Consider the following 26,609-nt stretch of genomic DNA (forward strand, 5'->3'; position numbering starts at 1 on the left):
ACTGCAAGTTAAAGCACAGTCTTTTATCTGCTTACGTTTTAAAGAGCACTGCAAAGCAAATATTTTCACTCTTACATGTGGAGCAGAAATTATTTGGCACACAGCTATTTTTTTTCCTAACCAAATGCAGGTATGAACAGTAATAATTAGCAGTTGTATAGTACAATAAATCTTCAAAGTGCCTTCAAATCTTAATCAGCAAACCTTAATAGTGTGCTATTCCTGCAAGAGAGGTAAGTAATTAGACAGATAAAATGGGACTGGTCAGACTATTAAATGGAGCTTATTGTTGAAGTGCCAGTCAGTTGGACAAAGCTGCTCTTTATCACTGAAGTATCTGAATGCTATTGTGCATTAAGTGGCTTCAAATATTTATGTGTTGAAATACATGACAATATGGCCCAGAGGACCTGGTTAACATAAGCACTGTCTTGTTCCAAGTCCTTCACAGCTAAGGAGACCTTGTATTCAAGAGTCTCTCTCGTGGTTGTCCCAGAGCACCTGTCAGGACTTAGTAACTTGAACGAGACCAAGGTCAGCTCTTAAAGAGGAATGATTTTCTTTTGAAGAACTTTCTAGTTCACCCATTTGACAAGCCTAGAACTTTTAGTCAGTTGATGATATTGGTAAAACTCAAAGCCCAGGAGTCTGTTAAACCTGGGAACCATGTAAGTATTGGTCTGGCCAGTGCATTTTGAACATTTGAGGGGGAGTGTTGGTTATCATCCCAATGCTCTGTTAGTCACCCTTTTTTTTTTGTCTTGGTTTACAGAAAGGCTGTCTGGAATTTTACTGTTTGAAATCAAGCTAGTTAGTGAGACAAGGAGGCTGAAAAGCAAGTCTTGGGTTAGTGTGTCACAATGCAGAAAATATTTGCAAGCAGTTGCCCTTAGCTGTCGCTTACCATGGGACAAGTGTGGACGGAAAGCTATGAATACCAAAGTAAGTTAATGTTGTATGTCGCCAGTTAACTATTAATGAAATCTGTGCATCTGTAAAGAAGGGTGGAACTTCTGAAAGAAGTGTTTCCCAGCCCCACCTCCTCCTCAAGTGCAGAGAAGGAAGCTGGCATTTACAGATGGGAAGGGCACAAGACGACTCTTTGGTGCCATTTTTATTTTGTCGGGGCTTCTCTTTCTCCTGTGTCAGTTAAATATGTGGTGAGCAACTAAGTATATTCTTTGTGCATCATTATCTATTAAAATGCTTTCATAAAAGGCAATGAATTGAGTAGGCTGCCTTGAGACAATGATATGCCTTGTGAATTTGAAATCCAGTTGCCAGGATAGAGATCTACTCCAGTTAGCTTATGAAACTCTGTAGAAAGAATAACAGAGGTGAGAAGGCTTTGTTCTTAGCGTTTCATTTGTTGTTCTCTATCTTTTATGGGTAAATTTAATATACCACAGAAATGTCTGTAATTAGTACGTTGAGAGTCAAAGGAGACCTAGTATTAAACTGCTGATTTTTGATTGTTGGTATTTGTAGAGAATACTGTAGTTTTGCAGGATGTTGAGTGTTGTTAAGGATTTGTAGATGATGGGCTAATGTCAGATTTAGGCCTAGGTATTGTGTCAGCTCATTGTTCCTGCTTCCAACAGTCTGTTTTTAAATTAGATGAGATAGATGAGATAGATGAGATAGAAAAGAGAAGGAAGCTTTATCTCCCATTTAGTAGCTAGAAGAATTGACTGACCTAAAAACAATGAAAGTCTAAGTGATGAAGTTCAGAACTGAACACAAACCTCTTCATTAATGAAACCGATGGCTGTCAAAAAACACCTATCAGTTTTTTTAATAGGCTCTGATGTGAAAAGACTTTCAATTTTTTGTATGCTTCTACTTTGTTAGAGGAAGGACATGGTTTTCTGGGGAGGAGGGTCTTCTCCCACCTCTGGATAAATAATTTTGTTTGTTTCTTGAAAATTGTCTTACTAAAGAACATTTACTTGCATCTGTGGGAGAGATATGGAAGGGAACATCCTATAGAGCTTGCTGAACTTTTTGAAAGTCAATCTGAAAATGGTGTCAATATGGTGTTGACATCTTCTCTGAGTATTTGTACGTAGTATAGGTACTTAGTTTCAGGCACACATGCAGAGAGGTACTGGAGAAGTGGCATATCTGAAGTCTGGTTTATTTAGAAAAAAAAATCTTGAGCTGAAAGCTACTTGGGTGACTTCTTGAATGATGCTGTTGCAGGTGAGTTATATTTGTGCAGTACGCTTGAAATTGATGCTGAATTTAATAGCAAACACTCCTGTTTAACTCTCTTTCCCAAGTAAGAGAACTTAAACACAGGTTGTTTCCCATCAGACCTTCCAACGAAATCCAGTTTTGTTTGTTACTCTATAATTCGTTGAGGGCGGGGAAGCTGTTAGATCATACAAATTTCTCATGTTTGGAAGGTAGAATGTACTTTTCATCATAATGAATGTGAGACTCTTACTGGATAAATCAGTTGAAATTCCAGGTTCTCCTGTGTTTTGTATCCAGTATCATAACAGCTGTAAAAGCTGTTTTGACCACATCTATATATTGATGAGGTCTTATGTAGGTGCAGCTGATGTTCTGTAACAGCCAGATGACAGTTGTCTTCCTCATAAGTTCCAGGATGTCCTTGTACATTGGAATCTTAGCACCACCGCTGTGTGCTGTATAAAACTAATTATACTAGTTCATTGCAATACCGTAGTTATGCTAAGCTATTATATTATAGGCATTGTTATGTTCTCTGTTGACTTCGATGTTATTTCAGAATCGACATCAAAAGGCATAAAGACTTGTTAATGAAAATAATATTTACAGTAAAGTTGCATGCTTGGATCTGTAAGCTTCTCTGAGTCTATGCCCATTTTTTAGTGTGCCTTTATTTTTATTCATGGTGTAACTGATGTTGTACTTGGGTAGTAGGCAGGCCCTCAAAACCTGTTACAGAAAAAAAAAAACACCCACAAGGATCTGAGTGCAAAGGCTTTCTAAATTATTACTGAGTACAGACAGAACATGGCTTATCTCTTTATCTCAAGGGTTATAGATGCTCTCATTTTCAGCTCCTAGTTTGTGCAGGGGAATTGGTTCCCAGTGATTAATTTTATGTCACAGATGAGGATTTTTCCCTTTTTAATATTCATCTCTTTAGCATTTCAATAGTATGTGTAGATTGGCTACTGTATTTTCAAGTTTTCATATAGACATGAGTGTCTTCAAGGGCATTAAAAAAAATCCAATAAACCTGTGACTCTGGAGGCTTCATGGCTTTCTTAGGATCATTGGGGAAAGGTGACTTGACTCCTAAAGCCGCATCTGCTGCACAGCAGGTTTTCAGAGACCCTCTAGGATGTTGCTGTTGAAATTGTAACTACATTTCAAACTTAAAAGCAATTTTATTTGGTGTTAAGCGTGTTCCAGCTTTCTTGATGGGGCTGTTGAATTTTTCTGCTGGCCACTTCTATATATTGCAATTTTAAAAGATTAAGTGGGCTAAAGAGGAGGCTAAATTAAAGCTTGAAACTTATACCGTTAGAAATAGTCGCGCTTCCTAGCAAAGTCATGCTTGGTTTAAATGATGAAAGTTTTGGATTGGCATATTGCCTTAAGTAATACAGGCATGAAAAAATTGAGTATTTAGATTTTTATCCATGTCATATGTAGATAGTTAAGCAGTATATAAATTTTCTACCTCACTTGCTCATCAGGGTATCAGTAGTGTAAAAAATCCTGCTGATTCTTCCCTTGTCACAATTCGACAAGTGCAATAATATATATTACTGATTTTATCCGTTTCTCTCTTGGTATAATTTAGTGTTTCAGCAAAGAGAAAAGCTGGAGAAGGGGAAGGGACTGGGCATTTTTGCCTTTTAGTATCTTTACTGTAAAATCAGTAAGTGGAAGATCCCTTCCTAGAGCTGAGGATTATGATCAGTGAGACAATAGCTCGTTTTTCCCAAGTCAGTGCAGAGGTGTATTTGCCTTCAATTAAATAATTGGAAGTTTGAATCCCAGGCAAGCAAATATATGTAACTTCCTTGAATGGTTGTTTCAACAGCTGATAAATACTATTTTATCTTTTAGAGGTTTTGTTAAGGTTATTTCTTTCAAGTGCCTTAGAACACTTTAACTGTTTTTCAATGATTGAGATGCATTTTTCATTTGTTATTCTGAAGCTAGTTTGCTTTCATCTTTAGTAAGTCTCAAAATTAGACTGTTTCACATGAGTTTGTCTTCTAGGAAATGAGGGAATACTGCCTATATGTATGTATTAGAGATTTATTTGTCAATAAGCTCCCTTTGCACTTTTCAGTAAAGGATTTATCATCTCAGATTCTTAGGAGGAAAGAGATCTTGTCCAGCCTTTATAAACTATCTTTTTGAGTTCTCTATATCTTCAGTCATCTTGTCTTTGTTCCATAGACCAGTGCCCTGCACTTGTGGGAACTTCTTTTAATGATTTGAAGGATAGCTTCAGAAATGCTTGCAGAAAAAGTCAGTTCATTGATTAGTGTGAGAAATCTGTAACGCAGTAGCAGCAAAAAATGATATCATGTCTAATTAATCCACTGAAATATTAAAAAAAATGTTACTGCTATCTAGGGAAAATTAAGATTTTTAATGATATTTCTCCGTAAAAAGTAACTTTGATGTTTGTGCATGCTGGTGTTAGGCATCTGAACTGATAGACCCTGAAGAGCACTGCTCACTTCAATGGAAATTTGAGCAGGATGCAAGTGGAATACGAACATGGTTGACATCCTTATTGATACATTACAATAGACAATGCAGTATATATCTGTATGTCTCTTGATTAAGAAAAGAGTGTTCTCTGATAGAAAAAACAGTTGTGAAAGTTTAAATGGCTTGTATCTGAAAAAGGAAGAAATTTAACAAGCTAGCTAGAATATACCTGTATATATATAGACTTCAATCTAGAAGGCCTAGGTTGAGAAAACAGTGTTAGAAAACCAATATTTTTTGGCAGTGCACCCAGTTTAAAAAAGCAAGGTGGAGAAACAAAGTGGGGGGCAAAAAAGAGTGACCTCATTCATGGTGTGCTATGGTACCTTCAGTTCTCTCTAGTCCAGGCTTATGGGCCTTACCAGAAGGTGCATGTCACCTCATGTGCTGGTGGTGGAGGCTTCTGTGAGTTGAGGTTTCTCCGTGTTAAAGGCTGGGATGAGATTTCAGACCTTTGGAACTGCAAGCACTTTTGGGTCTCCCAGCTTAGTGGTTGTGTTTAAGGCCTTCAAGGTTTAATCATTATTTGGTGTGCGCTGTGGTTGGTTGGTTTGTTTCCTTTTCTCTCTCTCTCTTTTTTTTTTTTTTTTTTTTTTAAAGAACTGTTGGTTCTTTTCCCTTTTTAGCTGTAAGGTTGTTCAAACTCCAAAAAATCAGAAGTTTGACTGAGAAGTCTGGTATAATGGAGTTGGACCAAGGGTTGGACTTGGTGATCTCTGAGGTCTTTTCCAGCCCAGTCGATTCTGTGATCTGTTTACTGAGAATTGCATGCAATAGAATCACAGAATGTTAGGGATTGGAAGGGACCTCGAAAGATCATCTAGTCTAATCCCCCTGCCAGAGCAGGAACACCTAGATGAGGTTACACAGGAAGGCGTCCAGGCACTAACTTTTTGAGGAAACCCTAAAACATTAGACCTCTCTTTCCTAAAAGAGGTTTCTTGTGATGTCATTTGTCTGGTGAACGTACATGCTTAGCAAAGCAAGTTAATTCCCAAGAACCTTAAATTTTTAACAGCTTTATTTTTCTGTGTGCCCTGTCACTGCAATCCCTTGAATGACCTTAATAAAGACTTTAGAGATTATCTGATTATGAAGCTGGCAGTGATGAATGTTTGTTTCGTCAGCTATATAGACTCATTTATTGAGTGACTTTGCAGTTGGGTTATCACATGTGTGGAGCAGCCAGATCAGCCTGGAGCTTTAAGCGCATGTGCCAACGAGTGGAACCGAATTACTGAAACAGCTTTGCAAAACTCCTCTATAGCAAATTACAATGTGTGTGCTCACATGATTGTTGCAAGACACTGGTGTTTCAGGAGAGTGTGATATGTTGTAAAAAATAACTGTTTTTTTCTTGTTTGTTTTCAATAGTTTTTCATACCGTCGTTTTATCACATTAGCACTAATGTTTGCTTAAATCTGTTGGCACACAGTTCCAGCAAGAACAGTTTTCTCCCTCTTTCCTTGCTTCCTGGTACAGTTCTGTCCTCTATGAATCTGAGGAATACAGTATGTAAGGGAAGAAAAGCTTAAGCCTACTTTTTGTTCTTTTGTTATAAAATACGAAGGAAAACCCTAAAAAGGTTTTTATTATAATTTTGTAATTTTATTTGCATGCATTGTCTTCACAATAGAAGATATTTTATTTGCTGGAAGATGGTTTTGATTTGTCAGTTGCTGTGGTGGTGGTGCACACAGCAAAGGTTGGTGGAAGAAAAGGTTTTGTGTTATTTTTGGTGCCTGCAAACATGATAAAAGGTGACTGTGGGATCCTTCAGGACCCTTAACATGTTCTTCTCTAGTGAGCTTTGAGAAGGTAAGTTACTGTCCTCACAGGAAACAAAATAAAATAGTCTTTGCAAACTGCTTAATTACAGCTGTGTGACTGAACTAAAACATCATGTGGAGGAAAAGTGTAAATGTGTTCAGAAAAGGGATTAGACAAATTACCAGAACAGAGACCATTAGTGACAGACTTTGTTGTGCAGATTGAACCTTGAGCTGAGGAACTCAATGAACTGGTGATTGCCAGGGAAGGGTGATGGGAGGGATGGTCTGATCCAGTGTAGCAATTTTTGTATTGAACATTGCTTGGGCTTCTAGACACCAAAAGAAATAGGAGGCTCCTCCAAACCAAAAACTTCCTTAACCTTTTTTTTTTCCTTCTTTTTATTAAAAAAAAAAAAAAAAAAGGCTTATATGAAGTCTTCGATGATCTGCCTTTGAAGCTTGTATGTGTGCTTGTGGGCTGTCTTGATGTTTTGAGAAGAACCCTAGGAATCCAGACACCGGGAGCTGCCATGCTGTCCATGAAATTCTGTGCTATGGGAACATGTTGGTGGCACTTTCACTGTACCTGAAAGACAGAAGTTTCCACCTAGCTTGAGATCTTTAGCTGTCTGTTTCAAGCTGCAGTTCCTCGCTTGTTTTTTCATACCTTCTGCCATGAAATCCTTATTGCCTTTTCTTCAGAACTCTTATGGAGGGATTAAATGATGGACAGTCAAGTAATCAAGGGAGTTGGTTGTCATGCATACAAATCTAGAGTAAAAATAGTTGCTCAAGAAGAGAGGACAAAAAGACAGGAACAGCTTGGTGATGTCACAAAGTTTCTGTTGCCGTGTTAGTTGTGAAAATATACTTCTAGATGAAATAATAAAATAGATTCTATAAGTAATTGCATTTTTAAGTGATATCGCATGAAAAGCGCAAAAAAACAAACCAACTTGTAGAGATTTAAATAGTTTTATTTTCCAGCTGAAAACCATGAAAAACTTAAGAACTGAAGACCATTCTGCAATCATGAAAGGCATTCTTTTTGTTCTTCCTTGCCTCAATATCAGATTCTTGTTCTCTGGTATAGGGGCTGTTTTGCCATATGTGCTCTTTGGCCTCTGATGCTGAAATAAGCATAGAATAGTCAAAAAGAGTATTTTTCAACACAAGCCCTTTAGTTTTGAGATATTGTCAGACACTGATGGAATTTGTGTCTTTCCATACTGGGTACTAAAGAGCAGAATAGAATCAGCAGGTTGCATTTAATGTGGTATGTGGAAATTTCCCTGGTGCTTGCACAGTGCAGAATATAGTTTGCAATGTTGTAGAAAATATTTTTGTGCTTGACTTTAACTGAAGTCTTTGATATATGCATTAATTCTCATTGAATCTGTCCCACCCATGGCCTTTGCTTTGAGAATATTAAAGAACTGAAGATCACAGAATTTAACTTTTCACCATAATGTGAACTGCAGCTTGGGAAGTCTGATGATGGTGCAAAATCTGTTTGTTCTGCTTCCCTCTTCAGTGGTTTTGGAGAAGTAGAAGAGAAAATATTGCCTGTGTAGACTTTAATAATTTATATGTTTACCTTTTATGTAGACAACATACATTTCAAGGCTTGTGATGTATTTTCAATGATAGGCTATAAAAGCCAATTTAAAAAAAAAAAGGGGGGGGAACCAAAACCAAACAAAAACCCCAAAACAAACCAAACAAAAATGATGTGACTTTTTTTGCCAAGAAGTAATATACATCTAATAAAAACAGTTGCTTTTTATTATAGTTCTGGAACCTCAAGGTGTGCTGTCTTTAAACTGTTTTCAGATAATTCTTTTTCTTATGGTGTGGAGCTGAGATTTTTCTGTGACAAAAGCTCTGATTAGTGAGCAGTAGGCTCTTTGATACAGAACAGCTGTAAATTGTGACTTCTAAGTAGGGAAAGTTTCGGTTTCCTACTTTTACAGAAGTCTGGTTATTGTGGAAGAAGATCAGTGAAAAATTTGAGAGGTTGCTCATCAGCATGATAAAAGGCAAAGCCTAGGTTAGTGCCAGTGCTCTTCAGTTAGTTTTTCTGCCAAAACTCAAAATTTTAATCTGTAAATCTGCACCTTTTAAAATCACAGAATCATAGAATAGTTTGGGTTGGAAGGAACCTTCAAAGGTCATCTAGTCCAACCTCCTGCCATGAGCAGGGACATCTTCAACCAGATCAGGTTGTTCAGAGCCTTGTCCAGCCTGGTCTGGGATGTCTCCACGGTTGGGGCATCCACCACCTCTCTGGGCAACCTGGGCCAGTGTTTCACCACTCTCAGCGTAAAAAAATTTCTTCCTTGTGTCCAGCCTGAGTATCCTCTCTGTTAGTTTAAGACCATCACCCCTTGTCCTGTCATTACAGACCCTGCTAAAAAGTCTCTCCCCATCTTTCTTATAGGACCCTTTTAAGTACTGAAAGGCTGCAATAAGGTCTCCCTGGAGCCTTCTCTTCTCCAGGCTGAATACCCCAAACTCTGTCAGCCTGCCCTCACAGCAGAGCTGTTCTAGCCCTCTGATCATTTTTATAGCCTCCTCTTAACCCTCTCTTCTTTCCTGTGCTGAGGGCTCCAGAGCTGGACACAGGACTCCAGGTGAGGTCTCACCAGAGTGGAGCAGAGAGGCAGAATCACCTCAACCTGCTGGCCATGATCCTTTTGATGCAGCCCAGGTTTGCCTTCTGGGCTACAAATGCACATTGCCAGCTCGTGTCCAATCTTTCATCCCCCAGTATCCACAAGTCCTTCTCCACAGGGCTGCTCTCCACCCCTTCATCCCCCAGCCTGGATTGACACCAGAGTTGCCCCCACCCACATGCCTGGCCTTGCACGTGGCCTTGTTGAACCTCATGTGGTTCACATGGGCCCACTTCTTGAGGCTGTCCAGATTCCTCTGGATGGCATCCTGTCCCTCAAGCATGTCAACTGCACCACTCAGCTTGGTGTCAACCACAACCTTGCTGAGGGTGCCCTCAATCCCACTGTCTATGTCATTGTTGTAGACGTTAAACAATACTGCATTTATTCCCCCTAAATGACTGGGGTAATATTCAGCTTCTAGGTAAGTGGATGAAAAATGGCCAGTAGTGTAAACCATATCACAAAAATATTAAAAACAGTTATTTGAAGAAAAAGTACTTTTCTACTGTAATTGATTAGGGATGGTCCGTGGGGTGCCTTAGGTTTGCCAGCAAGACTTGGCATCTATAATGATGTTTTGTTTTTTTAAAAAAAATGTTTTAATGTGAAAGTCGCCGATACCTCCAACTGCTACTTTGTAAGTTGGGCCTTTCTTCCTTGGCTAAAACAGTACACGCATGCTCTCATGCAAGCACATTTGTTTTCTGTCCTTCTCTCTCTGCTGTCTCATGAAATCTTGGTCTGGCTTCTACACAGTGAGGAATCTATGGGTTATTCTTCCTACTACAGACTGAGAAGATACTACATTCTCCTGTCTTAGAGATTTAAATCTTAAGATTGTCAGATTTTGTTCCCTCCCTCCTTGTTTGTTTGTTTTCTCTTTTTTTTTTTTTTTTTTTTATTCCTCGCCTCCTTTCATTAATATCAAATTGGGTATTTCTCCAACTGGAAAACTCTTGATGCTTCTCACCGATTATCTAGTACTGCACTTTCTCAGATAAGTTTGTGCAGCTTGAGGGAAACTGATGCAACTGGTCTGGTTTGAAAAACTCTCAGTATTCAGTATTTTGTAAGCAAAGATTATAGGGAATGCATAGTAGTGAGACAACATACATAAAAATTGGAAATTTACTATTGGTAAAACATTCTAGAGTTTTGAAATGTGTTTTGAATCTGCTGCCCAAGTGCTTTTTTAAAGAATTAATTTATTAATTTTTTACATGCTGTACCAGTGAGAAATCTCTTTCACTTCTTTTCCAAAGTGTTTATTCAGCAATGAAAGACGGAAATAGGAGTTGAAGAGCTTCAGCCCATCTTTTTTCTCACAAAGAATTTCAAAATTTGTTCCTAAAGGCACCACTTTATATTAGAAATTTGTGTCACTTTTATACTGAAATTGCATGTAATATTTTTCATAACATACCCATTTTTAAAGTCTTTAAGTTTGCAAGACTCAAATTGAAATACTATATTGAAGACCGAAAGAATAATTGGATTGTGGTGGAAGTTCTAGCCATGCATGGAAGGGATGAAAGTTGGTATGTCATATAACACTTGAGCTCTTATGTCTTAGAGGAATGAAATATTTTTTTTTGCCTTGGTTTGGTGTTTCTGTTTATTTTTGGTTGTTCTAGTTGGTGTTTTCTTGGGTCTCCATGGAATAAGGGTTATGGGGTTAAGCTGCTGTACATGGAATTACCAAATTGATGGAGAAGGTGGCAAATTTGACACATTCTTCAACTGGTCTAACTCCCTGTGGTCCAGCTGCATCAATAAAAGATTCAGATGCTGTTATGTGATCCTTCTATTCTCCTTTCACTTAACCCTTCACCAGGGCGGTGGGTTCAGAGGTTGATACAACCTTCTGCTTGGTTCTGTTCCAATACAGCCAGTATAATATGTACATGGGCATTATCTTCCCGTGTCCTCGGTCTGACTAGCTCTCTGTTATTGTTCATAGGAATGTTCTCACAAGAAAAGAAAGATGATGCTGTGACTCGCTTTCCTCTCACAATTTCTAGGACTGCAGAGGAAAAGTTTCTGCTAGTTTGTCCTTGTTACTCAGCCAAGGGTGTAATATGGCTCTTTGTCCTGTAACTCTACTAACATGAATGTATTTATCATCCAGACAAAGCAAAACTTCCCTGGACTCTTGTTTTTTGGTGACAGCAGGCTTGGCATTGTGTCATGGGAGGAGGTGCTATCTTGTTTTTCCTGTTTTTTTGGCAGTGCCGTCTTCTGTTGCTTGTTCAGTCCTGTAATCTCTCCAAGTACCAAAAATATTACGAGTGCAGATAATGATCAGATGGAGTCTTTGTCCATTCTAGTGTGTGAAGCTGAATCAAATCTGTTAAATTGTGAGGTATCTCTGTGTCTTTACTCTCTATCTTTCCTATAGATCAAGCAGTTTGTTTTGTGTGGAAGCTCTTGTTAAGAGTTCTATAAATCACCCTTGCAGCTTTTTCACATTGCTATCAAATGTTATTTATGCTTATGTTATTTATGGTGAGGGTCCTTTTTACACTCCAAATACAATGCTATTTCTTGGATCAGAGAAGCTGCTAAGGCTTTGAAGCTGGGCAGAAATAACAGATAGATAAATCTCTTATGAAAGAGAAATGGCATGTTTTCCCATCTAAAAGAAGAAGGTCTAATAGTCACATCACCTTTCAGGGCAGTTAAGACGTGGAGAATATAATTGCTGTAGGACTGGATAAATTATGCATAGCCTCTGAATTTAAGATGAATCATAAATTGGGTGTGTGTTAGAAATTTGTTCAAGGGGCAGTATAGTCAATTTAACAATTGTTAAGTTGTAAACATACTGAATCATGCAGTGTATAATTATATATTTTTATGGAGTGCAGTGAGCCGTGTGACAGGCTGAAGGACTCAACCAATCAGGTTCTGATTAACTTATTTAATGTTGGTACAAAGCCATATGTACTGTGTCAACTCATATTTTGGAGCAAGATGGTGATTTCCTAACCATAGGCATTCCAAGTCTTCAAGTAGCTTTTTCTGCTAATTAATCTGGAGCTAAAAGCTTGTAATTGAAGGGTTTAAACTAGGTGGTATAAGCTGCTTGGGAAGGTTTTGGCTTCCATGAAGAGCTCATTTAAAAAGCAGGTACCTGTGAACAAAAAACTTCATGTTTTGTGTCAACTCTTTCAACTGACAGATATCTTTAAGATATGCTGCAAAATTAGTGTCACATGGGCTGGACTGTTCTTAATACTTGGTCTATGCTGCATCCACAGAGTTGAGTGCGGCAGATGGGCGAACAGCAGGGAAGTCTTGATGTATGTTATCAGTTGCAGGAAATGGATCAAGTATGGATAGCTGGATCAAGAAAGTCTGCCTTCAAAAAAAACAGTATTTATTCAATACCTGCAAGGTAGTGGCAGGTAATGTGCTTAGAAATTCTGCTAAGGGTAGATTTAACAGAGAACCGAGACAACTTGGGAAATACTGGAGTTTGGAAACACCAGCAGCAGGTGATTGAGAACTTTGGGAAATCCTATAATGAACCGGTAGGGAATGATGTCCTTCCTATAAAGCTTGTCTTCCTTATTCTGGGCAATGGGTCTGTTTCACAGCATGAAAGTGCACACAGCCTATTTTCTTCTCTCTTTTGGATTTTTATGTGTGCCTTCAAACTGGTTACTAGTGTGGGAGTGTGTGTGCCAAGAATATATACAATTTAGTCTTAATTTCTGTGTGTAAGTATGGACAGAAGTGCAGAAAGAAGGGATCTGCAAGTTGCAAGGACAAACGATCACCCTAGTTGTCATGGGTTCTGAACGTAGGAGGAGCAGCTGTTGGGCAGAAGGAATCTCCGTGATTGCATTGTGTGCATCTAACTCAGATCTCAATTATCTTCTGTATTACCCAATATGGTTTTGGTTTGTTATTGGTTTCACCAAATATTGTTTAATATAGTTGATTTCTGGACCTTATTGTTAGCTCACTTAATTGTGTTACATTGGCAGATTCTCTGTTACTGAGTGAAAAACTGAGATGTATGCTGTTCATGGACAACGATAATGAATTTCCAGCTGTCTGCTCCTCAGCTCAGCATCCCTTCAGGAAGGAGAAATGTCTTTTATATCACTTTAACAGCAGCTAAGTGCTTTGAAGAAACAGCAGTTCAATAGACTACTTGTTGTCTGGAAAGTTAGTTGCTTATGGAGAAAAGAACTTGCTGTGAAGTCTCTTACGAGGGCAGATTTATACGCAGCTGATAAATGCCATTGAAATGCTTCTCTGGAAATTGTTCTACCCTTTAAGACTTCTCAGTGCACATTTGCAGTACCATGTGTGTAGGATGTAGAACTGGTTTCTTGACAGATGGAGAATCTTGCAGAATCTTACTTTAAAGCTGCCTTGGCCAAAACCTTTAATAGGCTTTAGAGACCCTCTAATAAGGCTTTCAGGTTGTTGGTGTTCACATCTCAAAATAGATCAGTGTTCCTGCCTCTTTACAAGTCTGTCCTTCAGGATTTTTCTCTTGTCTTGAAGCAGAAACATAAAAGTGAATTATTTGGTCTGTATGAAGTATACACGTGTGGATATATGAAGTATACAAATGCACATATACATTTTATCTAGACAGATGGTATCACCATACATGTGTATGCACATATATGTTTGAAAACGCACACTGTCTCTGTCACATGAGTGTGCATTATAAAAAACACATCCTTCCTAAAGGTTGATGTAAATTTTAGAGAGTGTAGTCTGTAGCACCTGCCAATGCTTCTCATTTCCTTAGGATCAGCCTGCCTTCATTTGAGGAGAATGTCATGAAGCAGCAGCTTATCACCTGTTGTCTTCCTCATTGCTCTATCTAGGAACACGGACAGGTCAAATCCAGCCAGCTGCCAGTTCACATCTCTGCTATTCCCTTGGAATGTACGTGTTTCCTGACCAACATGAAGTATCGTCAGATATCTTTATTTTTCTCACTTGGTGATGTATGAAGTTGCTTTGTAAAGTTAGTCACTGATTCCCTCTGCTAAGAGTTTCTTTAGAATAAATCTTTGTACAGATTTTCACACCATTCAGGAGGGCAATATATCATATAGCTTTTTAACTGTCGTTTTGGTCATATAAGAAGTTTAAATCTCATGCCTTGTACTACCGTGTCTGATTAGAGACAGGAACTTTGACTGAAAGCAAAATTGCTTTTTTTGCTACTACAGGAGAGTAAAGGAAGTCCAGTGCTCTTTGAAGGAGACTTGATATTTGCTACTGTGTTTGAGTCAGTGTTTTGTTCAACTTACAGACAGGTAGAACAAGGATCTCTCAGCTTATGCCTTGGTCCTAAAGACACAGCTCTTCTTGTGTATACAATTCTTGACAGCTGAAATGTAGGACTGTGTTCTGTCTTGTCTGTTTTTCAGGGTAGAAATTAAGACTTTCACAATAAGAATTAGTCATCTCTTGTGTGAGTAATAGCTTTATTCCCAGACAGGTGAGTTCACAGATAAGATATCCATGGTGTCGTCTAGCTGCAGACCTTGTAATGTTCTGTTCCTTATGCCATATCTCCCTTTTTTTTTTTTTTTTTTTTTTTTCCCCCGCCGAGAGGTGAACCAAAAAATCATCACTGTCTGGGCCAGCAGCACACATCTCTATGTATGGGGTTTTTGTTTGGTTTTCGCCTGCTGTAAGTCCTGGGGTTCTGTGGTGTCACCTCTGTTGTAGAGCATGTGCAGTCACTTAAAGAAGTCTCAATTTCCAAGGAGCTGGGAATATTACTGTCTTGAGTACCAAAGAGTACAAGGTGGACCCTTCAGATCGATATTGCTCTCAGACATCCTGAAGTTTGAGAATATGATGACTTCTTCCCCCAGCTGTAAGGCTGCTTCAGAATTGTTCCTGAAAGCTACCATAAACTAAAATGTCATTTAAAGTCATGACCAAGGAGACTGGTGTTACTTGGGAGTTGATCCATCTTCATCCGTAATTGTTTGGACTCTCATCAACCTTTTTCATAAAGAGAGATAAGCAGAAACAATGTGATTGAGGATGGAGATTGACTTAGGCCATCAGAGAAGAAAGTCTTTGGACCATTTGTAGCAGCTAATTAGTTGAAGACAACACTTGTTAGGTGGCAACTTTTAAATTGTTGGTTTTTTTTCATTTTCATAGGAAAAAAAAAGTAGAAGTGCAGTTTTGTTATTGGAAGGTGGGGGCATCCACTGGGAGTTAGCTCTCATATTGAACTGAAGATGTACTTTAAAAGTCCTTGTGTTGTAGTAGTGCAACTGCTTTGCTTGTGTACACCTAAGGTAAAGCTGTGCTGGAGAAATCAGATGCAGATAAATGTAATTTTCAAACTTCTTCTGTTACTTGGCCATTTTTTCTTCAATTGTTGCTTATTGTTTCCTTCCCAGGCAGGACATGCAAAGTAACTCTTCATATGAACTGTCCCCTGGATGCCAGAGGTTTCTTGTGGTTGAGGACACAAGTTGTGCTTCCTGCTGCTAAATCACTTCCTTGTCCTGACTATGCAAGGGTGCTGTTTTCAAATTGAAAACACAACAGAATTGTTTCTGGAATCAGTACATTTCTCATATCAGTACCATACAGGAGATTGTTCTAACTAAGGAGGAAACTATTAGGGTGCCATAATCAAGTATCTCTTCTGCCAATTTCTTTTTCAAAAATGTCTGACAAAGATTTTTTGCTCACATCCACCCTTCCCCACAGGAGACAGAAAACTGAAAAACAGTGAATCCTGCAGTTCATCCACCCTAACAACAGCAAAAGCCATTTGTTGAAGGGTTGGATGTGAATACATAGGATTAAAATCTGATTTTGAAATAACATATTGTGGGGATCAGTCTTTATACTTGTTAAGAGTCTGTTGACTTTAACAGTGATTTACAAATATACTACAAACCTAACACTTTGTTACTAAATATGGTAGCTATGATTTTTTTTCCCAGTATTTCAGCACGATATCATAATGATATTTCTACACTTACCTGAAAGTCAGCAAGTTTCTGAATAAATGAAAAAAATCCCAAACAGACCTGTACAGTTTCCTTAAGTTGACTTTCTAATGCTGCATTCAGGAAATTCAAGGACTCTCTTGGCATATTGTGCTTCGTTTCTTGCTGATCCAGTTGTACTGCCTTCATTTATGCTGGTTATTACCTTGATGCAAGGGGCTGTCGTACTGAGAATGGTGTTTATAAAGCCAGGTACCATACTCTCTTACTGAGATTGCAAGGATTATTATCTAAGAGGATCTGAACTCTTCAATACTAGAGAGTTTATGTAATGTAGTAAAATTGGTATCACTTCATTACAACAGGAGAGACCTTAAAGTTAAGCATTTAAAAGCTCACACCAGACTAAGTTGGTCCATTAGGCAAGTTATCTACTGAGCAAAACTGGCTTAATTTGTACCTGTTAAAGCAGTGAAACTTACTTGGAAAGCCACTGAGTTTCTAGTCTGTGGCAATTTATGTCTCAGTGTTAAATATCTGAATCATTATTCTAAAACATTGGGAGCAGATTTTAAAGCAAATCATGTTGGTAGTGATATGAAAAAGCAGTTACTCTATACGATTGTCACTAGTTACCTGACTTGCTGCCTATCAGAACCTCACTGTCTTACTTGTAGGTAGCTTTAAAATGCTGCAGATGGTGGAAAGTACGACATGTTGTCTTAGAGGAATGCTTCCTAGTGACTCCATGTTATTTAAATCATGTGTGTGTGCGCTACTATTTCTGCTCCTCTGATAGTAATTTTCATTCCCTATTCAGCTGTGCTTAGAGCTGCATGTGAACAAGGACAGACTTCAGTCATGACCTCTTTATAGTATGTGAGGAATGCGTAGCTCTCGCGTGTGACAATGGAATCACTCCTGGACTAAAGCTGGGGATGCTGTTTGTAGTCTCAGTGTACTCTATCCTTGCTGCAATGACAACGCGTGTCACCGGCATAGACATAGCAACAGTCCTGTACCCCAGTGTACTTAATGAAGAGTGTTACTGTCACTGTGTGCTGAAAAAAAAAAATTAAAAAAGCAGTGTGGAAGGACGTTGAGGAAGGCATCTTCATCAAGGCTGCTGCAGAGTCTGGAATTTGTCTGTTGTGAGTCATATGATAGACGACAGATCACTACATCATGAGGTTATGTTGTCGATAGTAAGATGTGTTTTGCTCGTAATTATTTCATGTAATTAGAAGGGTTTAATCCGTTACGTGTGAGTAAGGGCATTATTGGTTGATCTGCTATTTGGAAAGTGTTACTATTGCCAAGCTGTTTTGCAGTCCTGAAATTTCTGCTTTTCCATTTATGAAGTTTGTATTAGTCACAGGTATTCTGTTGCTACTTGGCAATTAAAAGGAAAATTGCAAGTATGAGAAACACACCAAGGAGACGTGCTTCTCTGAGGCGAAGCAGATCAACAGCAAAATAAGGGAGTTGCCCAAGGATCTTACACTGACAATTAAACAGAGAGAGGGACACAAGAGTCATGCCCCGATTTATGTGGATTAAGCTTACTTTGTAGTGATAATTACATACTCTTCTGAATACTATTTTAATATCAGATGTGAAACATTAGCTGCCCTGATATATAAAAGAACAATCTACAGTTACCTAGAAAACATGACTTTCATTATTATTATATATGTTTTGGACTGGATTTACTAGTTTGACTTACATGAAGCCTCAGATAAACAAGTTTATCTGGTTCTGGTGATAGAGAGACAGAAAAGAAAGGGAGGGAGTGTGGAGTCAGCAATAACCTTTGCTTGTCTTCCCTTGTGAGTTCAGTCCGATGCCAAAAGCTGATCTCTTTCCACCTTCCAGGAAAGAAAGCAAGCACTTCTCCAGTAAAATAAACATCACTTGCCCTGGGGGTGCGAGCCGAGATTCGCAACATGTCACATTCTTTGGTCTTCCAGACATGGGAGTACAAGACTGATTTATGGCTTTGGAAGGAAACACTATCATCTCATCTCTTACAATGAGTGTGAGAGCATCACTGCATGGCTTCATTAAAGAGGGCATCAGTGCCCTGTACTTCTGACAGTGTCCTCATGTTCCTGGTGTTTTATCACGAATTTCAGCTAGTTTCTGTTCCTTTACTTAGGAGGTGTGAGCCCAAGCAGCAAGGTGTCAGTTTGAAGAGGAGGTGCAGATTTTGAGGACTGGCCGAGGAGCATGGGACTGTTTTGCTGATAGTTTGTCCTACAGGAGAGAAAAAGAAGAGAACATGGAAAGAAAAATGTGAATGGAAGAAGCTAATATCTTCTACAGTTGGGGGGAGAAAATTCTTCACAACAAAGAAGGAAGGAATAGTGCTTATACTAACATAATACTATTATCAAGTAGCTGCTTGAAGGAAAAGCACCACAGAAGTGTGATTGTTTGCAGAAACTTAGATTCACACAATTTCTGGCAGCTATTTAGAAGTTTAAAAAAAGAGGAGGTAGGTGGGATTTGCATCTTGTGGGGCTTTCCTCCATTTTTGTCTCTTCTTCATAGCTATAGGAGAAGTGCAAAAAGTGGTCATGGCACAAGGGTTCATTTCCTTTACCCTTCAAGACAATCAATGAGAATAATGTGCAGTAATTAACTTGAGAGCAGGATTCTAAAAAATTATTTTAACACACTTGACTTGATTAACTTGCATATTTACCCTGATTGCATGATTGACTTGAATATTTGCAAATAACGCATTATTTTGTGGACAGTCTATGCAAATTGGACCTGCAGCTATAGGAAACCACATTTTACATGCATGCATCTCAGTATGTGCGTATTTGAAAATAAGGTTTCAAAGATGACTGGAGCGCAGCCTTTCTAACTTGGCTCCAGGGTTTAGCACTTAAGCAGTTTCAGTTCACAGTATTATTGAGGATGAACTAATTGATAGATGCATTCCAGGTCATCTTCAGGGGTGTAAGTTGTGGGCCAGTGTAAATAAATAGGATAGACGCCAGCATTCTGAAATTACAGGGCATGGTTATGACTCAAAACTGTTCAGCTACAGCTCCAGCTCGGTTTCACTGCAATTTGGGCACATTTTATGCTTTTAGAAAGTGTTTCACACTCCACGAGTGCTGAAGAGAAGTGTCAGTGTTGTGTTTTTTTTTTTTTTAGGCAGCTGATCATGGCTATGGAAAGGTTAATTTTAAGAGGTTCTTCTGGACAGAATTGTCTTGTTAAATGTTCTTTTGTTTTCAGGCATTTGAATCTACAGTGGAGAGGCCGAGAAAGGGCTCTTTGCTTATCAGCCAAGAGAAAACCCACTCTTTGGAAATTGCTACTTTTTTGCCTAAGTATACTTATGTAGCAAAGGGGCAATGCTTATATTTGGGACAGATAAAGTGAGCTAACAGTATTTTATGTTGGAGAAATAAGTTGTTTGGTTTTTTTTTTTGTTTTTCACCACAGTAAAGAATTTGGATTTCTATGGAGCCTTCTTGCTATCTCTTCTTTCTGTTTAACATTTTGTCAAAGCATTAAAACAAATACCACAGTATTTTGTGTGACTATCCAGATGCTATAACAACGTCTTTGTATTTTTTCCACTGCTTCTAGCACATCTAAAAACACCTATGAAGTGTACAAAGTGTAGGACTGGAGCAGCTGCTCTACATGTTTCTTGGCAGTGTATTCCAATGAGATATCAAATAAGTGTGAGGTTCTGCAGGCATCTTAGTTAGCTAATGTTGTTAAAGCAGTTTTGGTTCTGAACTTTAAAAATGGTGGAACATGCTGATGGCAGAAAATAAGGAAAAAAGCAAAGGATATGTGTTATTAAAACCAAAACACAAAGTTGTCAAGCAAGGGTTTAGTTGAAGCAGTTCAACCTTTTGACTTTCAGTTGTTGTGAACTTTCTGACAAAATTACTGATACTATAGTCACTATTAAACACAGTTATAGTGGTATCTTCTTAATATTTCATCTGTCAAGAGTTCAATAAAATCTGGAAAGAACAGGCTGTTAAACTTCTCCTGATTCTTGGTTGCTGTTGGAGACCTTTGATTTCAGATTTGAAATGTGTAAGGAAAAAAGCTCATGGTTGGGCGAGATGAGAACTTTGAGCACTTAGTTTCTGGGCTGCATATATAAATAATGAAAAAATGGCAAGTTGTTTTGAAAACTTTGCCAGTTGTAGGGAAAATGAAGTAGGCGTATACCTTGCAAATAGTCATTTTGACAGTATTACTCGGGGTGAGGAGCTGCTTCTGCTGTGCATTCCTCAGACTGAGGGAATGTCGTGTTCCACAGGTGGTGTGCATCGGGTTGTTGGGACTGCAGAGCGTAGGGGTGAGGAGATGACTGAGCTTGCCTGACAGGGAAGAGACAGAAAGACCCATCCCACTCATCAGGGAGTGTACAAGCTGTCTGCTGTAAAGGGAGGAGCTGGCAGCTGGTCCTCATGAGGTAAACAGGCTTTTGGAAGGAAGTGTTTGAGATCTGGGAGAGGCCTTGGGCTGAAGTGGCATTCTTTCTTGGAACTGGGCTGCCTGCATGGCTTAGGGCTGAATGGCGTGGAGGGTGAGAAATTGCACTCAGGGCTTGTTGATACAAATGATTTACACCTGAGTTTACTCTCTTGTCCTGGAGCAAAAACCAGAGCTGCCTCCACATGATGCAACTCCTTTCCTCTGGAAATTGCACTTCTGTATGGTCTGTGAGTAGATTCTGTGCCAGAGCAAGCAACTTGGAAGTAATATTCATGTCTATGCTTCTTCAGTGACAAGTATTTTAATTTGTGCACTGTCTTCCTACATTGTGCTGTCCTTTCTGTTGCATGAATGTGACTTTTTGGCTGTTCTGTGGCTGTGATCTTGGGTGGTTTTTGGGTGTATGGGGAATCCACGCCTTCACAGTTCATGCTGAGTTCATATCACTGAGCCCTTTGACGTGCCTTCTGATCGCGCCTGCACCTGGACTTCTCACCTCCTGGAGCAAAAGCAGAAAAAAGCTGTGCTTTGTAAGCCTCCCGAACCCATCTCCAGCTCAGTGTCAGCATGGCTTCATATTAAGATGCTGCTACAATGCTGTCCCAAGGAAAGTGACCTTGTCTGTTTAAACGTTCTTTGTTTTAAATGTTCTTCAATCTGTCCATTTTTATTACAAGGAGTGAAAGGAATGGAGCACCAGGATGCCAGCACAACAAATCTTGCTTACCTTCAATGAAGAGGAGACAGGGAAAAGGACTCATTGCCAGGAAGTGCCCCGGCAGGAACCTAAGAGTTCGTTCAGAACTCTGCCAGCGCATCTACATTTCTTTGCCAGTCAATTTGACTGAATAACACAGGGACTGTCAGGAACATCTTTGGAAGCTGGAAGCAGACTAATTTGCATACGAGAGGAAAATCTTCATTTTATTTTTCATTTTGCGTTCTGTCATTTTAGGCCAATGCTATTCAGCTTTCCTGAGATCCACTTACCCTTTTTTCTCAGATTAGCCCTTCTATGCCCGCTGAAATCAGTTCAAAGTTTACCCTTAACAGAGATAACTCGTTACTCTGTCTTCTCATTTTAAGAGGTTGCTGTTAGTCTGTTGTCGTCTGTTAGTATCACCCAGCTTTCTTTCTCCGAGTTCTTAGCTATAGGAGTTCAAATACACATTTTAAATTGAGATATATTCTAATGGGAAAATGAACCCTGTGCAACTCTATAGCCAGGGACATAACTGCAATTAGAAGGCTAAGATGTGAAGACAGGCAGTTGTATAATTTTGATAGGGTATTCTAAAACAGTTTCATATGTTTTTCTTTTACATAAGTTACTTGATACAGTTATTATGTTGCAATTTATCAAAAAGTTCAGGCATTACACAAAACCAAAAGCTTTTGTATATGTTGAGCACTCAGCATTTCAACTTCTGTGTTCACAAAGGACCAGACACAATTGAGGGCTCCCAGGAGCCCTCAAAGGCAATAGTAAATTCAGAACAATCGTGCATTGCAAACATTGTCATTCCTAGAAATTTCTCCTTGCGGAAAACATCTGCCACAAACAAATTGGTGGGGAATAGGAATGTTTTGAGCCTGGCACTTTCACTATCAGCTTCATCATGTTAATTTAATGGTGCCTGACTGCTACCAGGTGGGCTGTACAGATGGAGACCCCTGGGGGTGCTTTTGCCCACAAATGCTTCACCTCAACTTGCATCAGTTGCTTCCTCAGTGACAGGGAACTGTTTTGGGGAAGCTTCTTTAATCTTCAAAACCTATGTGCTAGTCTTCTCTTTGCTGTGACAGACAAGCCCTGCATCTTCGAGATAGTTTTGAGTAAGGAAAGTTACAAGAAGAGTTACCAAAACAACATTATCAAGAAGTTACCGGAGCAGATACACTTCAGTGAGAGTCCCACTCACGTCCCAATGTGCCATTTTGCATGTGTAATGGATCGATGTTTTGTTGTTTTCTGCTTGGGCTTTCAAAGCTAATTTGAAATTATGTGAGTTTGGTGTGTTGTCCTGTGGGTGTTTCAGGTTTGGGTTTGTGCCTTTGTTGGTTTTTTTTTGTAATATACTGGCATATCTTCTTGTTTACACTGCTACAACTGGGACCTGTGTGGCTGGGTGGATATGCATATGTTTCTTACTGCGATCGCAGAATTTTTGTTGGTAGGATTCTTTTACTGCTGATAAAACGTGTTTGGGAGCTTGAGCAGACCTGCTTATAGCCTCTGCAGTGATGTTAAATAGACAATTGCCTTTTATCTGCTACAGATCAGTTGGCATTTATTTATTCACAGGTGAAAGGAATTGGGATTTTTCAGGACAGGGAAGAGGAGAATGGCAGAGAATTATTTTGGGGGGTGATTTTTGGTGGTGTTGTTAGGCTCAGGATCATCCGCTTTTAGTCCCTAAGGGAAGACTAGATCTTTTAGCTGGATAATTGAGTTTTATTCTAGATCTATGTACTGGAATTTGAGACAGTGCCATGAAATCACAAAATTCCCTGCCACGGATAATAGACCAGACGCTCTGTGCCAGGTGTACGTGAATCTCACACCGAGCAGAAACATGTTTATCTCTGGCTTTTCATTCATTTATTGCGAGTCTGTATTGGTCCCTAGCTTTCAGTTTTGAATAGCGTACATATTTTTCTTTTTGGGAATTTAGATTTCGTCTTTCTTTTAAAAGTGGTCCAGATCGGTTTTCCATTATCTTTTCGCGATGACTTTTGAATATTAATTGTAGAAAATATATTTGGCTTAGTAAATATGTGGAATAATTGAATATTAGAAACTGGCAAGATGTGAAGTGAGGAAAAACAAGCTGACTGTGATGAAATGTAGCCAACAATACATCATTTTCAATATCATAGTATAGAATTGTAGCTAAAAAGACTCTGCGTGGTAGTTCAAAAAGTATCTTCAAGGTTATGTTTTCAGCTGGAAACTGACGCATATTCAGCTTTTTAGATTGCAATTATGTAGCTACGAACCTGGTTATCTGAAAGTGGAAGGCATGAAACTGCCGAGGCAGTTGGAAAACTAATATAGCTAGTCATCTTGTCCTCCATGCAAATTGTTAGACTAATATCCATGAGTGTACCCGTGGGCCAGGCTTGTGCACTGATGGGGAGAACCCAGCCGGTAGACTGGGAGGGGAAGGATCCTCTGGCAGCGCTGTGGTGTCATCCAGAGTTGCTAATATCAGTTGCTGATCGCAGGACAAACTGCGGTGCTTGTGGAACTGTCTTGTCCATTGCCATCAGCAGCCTGGGAGCCTTTGAGACCTAACAGACTCATTCAGTGATGACTGATGATGTACCTTAGGCTCTTACTGCAGTTCACTGCTTCAGGATTTCATTCTGTGGGCTTTTGAGAGAGGCAGAGAGAAAAGAGACTGCAGCTGCATCTTAGTCGGAAATAGAAATTGGCATGAGTGCTCGATCTGAGAACATTCAGTGTCTGTGGAAAGCTGAAGTAATTAAGCAGACACATGATTTCTTTGCTCCTGAGCTTACTGAAATGATGAACCTTTGACTTAGCCTGAATATTTAGGGATGTGTTCTGCAGCTTGCAAAATAGTTTTGTTTTTGGACAACTGTATATCCTATTGTGGTATGGTGAAAATTGCTTAATTCTTTGAAAAAAAAAATATTAAGGCATGCCCTCTTTTAGCAGGGGAAGGAAGCCTTTAGTTTTTGGGAGTATATGATGTATGCAGAGCTAATGGTTTTAGTTTGTTTTCTTAAATGTATGAAGAAGCTGAGCAAAGGAGATAACTCAGTTCCACAGCGTGCTTGCAGGTTTGCAGGCAGTGCTTGTTATTGTTTGGTCATGAGGTAATACAAACAGCCCTGTGAAAATATATCAGAAAAAAAGCCGCCTTCACTAACAGCATCTTGACTGACTTAAACCTGTCAGAATAATGGTAGTAACCGATTTACTTCAATAAACCTCTAACTACCGATCATTCTGTCATTTTTTTTTTAAACAGAGCAAACTCCTACCTGTAGCATATACACTAATGCCAGCTTGCTGAGTTTATTGATTTAGTAGCCTATGTTATTAATACAGATTATTGTTGTCTTAACCCAAGTTTTTCTTCTTTTAATAGCAGATGCTCAAAGTTCTTTATAGTCATGGTAAACGTTTTTTTAGTATCTAGATTTGATAAGTTCTGTTAATGTTATAGAGAGTTGAACAGGGGTTATCACTACTTGAGTACTACCCGCAAGGAGAAAATAACTGTTATGTATTCTGAAATCTGTCTTATTTCCCAGGTAACATGCATGTGTCACTGGCAGAGGCTCTGGAGGTTCGGGGGGGTCCATTGCAAGAAGAGGAAATATGGGCTATTTTGAATCAAAGTGCAGAGAGCCTTCAAGAACTCTTCAGAAAAGGTAAGCATTATTAAAGGCTGATTTATACAGAACTGGAAACATCTTGGTTATATTTATGTGCCATATAAGTAAACTCCCTTGTTCTTCCTAGTCTTTAAACCCAAATAATAACTTGCTTCTGTGTTATCTTTGAGTAAACTGACTTGGTGCACCCCAGCCCAAAGGATGTTTTCAACCATGACTTCATGTTGTCAGGACATGCAGTACATTCAGTTTTATGTGGTGATAACTTTGCTTTGGTAGGAAGCTTCCACGGAGCCTTGGCATTATTTTAGGCTCATTGAAATGAGATTGAAACGTAGAAAAATGATAAATAAGTCTGAGACCATTGGAGCATTCTGGTCCTGAAGGGGGCATAGAAATGGTTAAAGTACAGTAATGATCAGTCTGCTCTGAAGAGAGTTAGTCTCACGTGATGCGAAGGTGGGCTGGTGAAAGCTTGACCAGAGAGCCAGGAATCACTCCTCAGAATCCATTTAACAATACATGTAGAGCTACTGAGAGTATTTAAAGGTGCAGAAGTAAGTATCTCTTCTCCCCTATTCCCCCCAATTTAGTAGGCTCTAAGTTGAGCTTCTGCAGTACTGCTAATAACTATCTGTTTTAGCACTAGATCTAAGTATGTTTTCTTTTCTTTTTTTTTTTTTTTTTTTTTTGATCTGCAAGTCCTTAAATCCCTTCCCCTGGTTTTGCTTTTTATAACGATAAAAGCTTAACTCAAATGTTGAAGTTTGGTGCCATCTTTACCTTGGTTTTCTATAGTGTATATGCTCTCATGTTGCATCTAGTATTTCAGCAAATTTAAGGGGCTTATCTCTTTATATCTAAGCCTGAATCTGTAAGCTTATTCAGGAAAAATCAAAAGCTCACACTTTGAAAATAGCCATTGTTTTGCCACTTTACTATGTAAGGGGCACATCTTCATTATTGAGGGAAAATTCTGTTGGATTTTTTTCGTGTGTTTGGCTAATGATTTCATCAAGATTCAACATTTAAGGTGGCTTTGGGGAGTTGTTCTTTTTAAGATTTGATCTAGATGATGTCAAGTCAAACACTGGGTCTGTCTCTTACATTGCACAGCCTCTGAAAGAGATCTCTGTTGGGCACTTCACAAAGGCTCCAAAGAAGGCAGGTGTGGACAGAAACTGCCATCCAGTGCTTGATTTCTGATCAAGATGTACTTAGCATTATAAATGTGGTATTTTAGCAGCTTCTCCAGAATGTTATTTTGAGTAGTTTTGATATCCCGTACAAATTTCCTTTTTCCCCCCATACCAGCGAGGTCACCATGCGTGGTGAGAGGTGTTCCCTGTGAGGAATGCTGAGTTTATTGTTGCCATTTGACTGACTGTCCTGTCCACTCTGCTTCTTGTATGGTGAAGAATGGAAAGCTGGTATCTTCTTACCTCTCTCTGTCTTTATTGTCTCCCAGAGAGAATCAGTGGAATTATTGTTTTTTTAAGAGGATGAGTCATTGAGATCAACCAAGACCTTGACTAAAGAGAGATCTTCAATGATAAGAGGTTTATTTTTGTAGACTTTACAAGAACCAACACATTGAGCTCCATCT

The 26,609-nt window shown here is 39.0% G+C and overlaps 1 protein-coding gene across 3 annotated transcripts in view; it reads left to right on the top strand.

The window, feature by feature from the left end:
- PTPN13 (protein tyrosine phosphatase non-receptor type 13) overlaps positions 1-26,609 on the top strand; it is a 120,801-nt gene that overhangs the window by 2,190 nt on the left and 92,002 nt on the right. For all 3 annotated transcript variants that reach the window (XM_065061800.1, XM_065061801.1, XM_065061802.1), the window contains exon 2: positions 24,920-25,039. In XM_065061800.1, coding sequence (XP_064917872.1) covers positions 24,925-25,039 — 115 coding nt within the window. In that variant the 5' untranslated portion in view covers positions 24,920-24,924. The remainder of the gene's footprint in view (positions 1-24,919; positions 25,040-26,609) is intronic.

The sequence above is a fragment of the Columba livia genome, chromosome 4 (assembly GCF_036013475.1).
Source record: "Columba livia isolate bColLiv1 breed racing homer chromosome 4, bColLiv1.pat.W.v2, whole genome shotgun sequence".
NCBI classification, from domain to species: Eukaryota; Metazoa; Chordata; class Aves; order Columbiformes; family Columbidae; genus Columba; species Columba livia.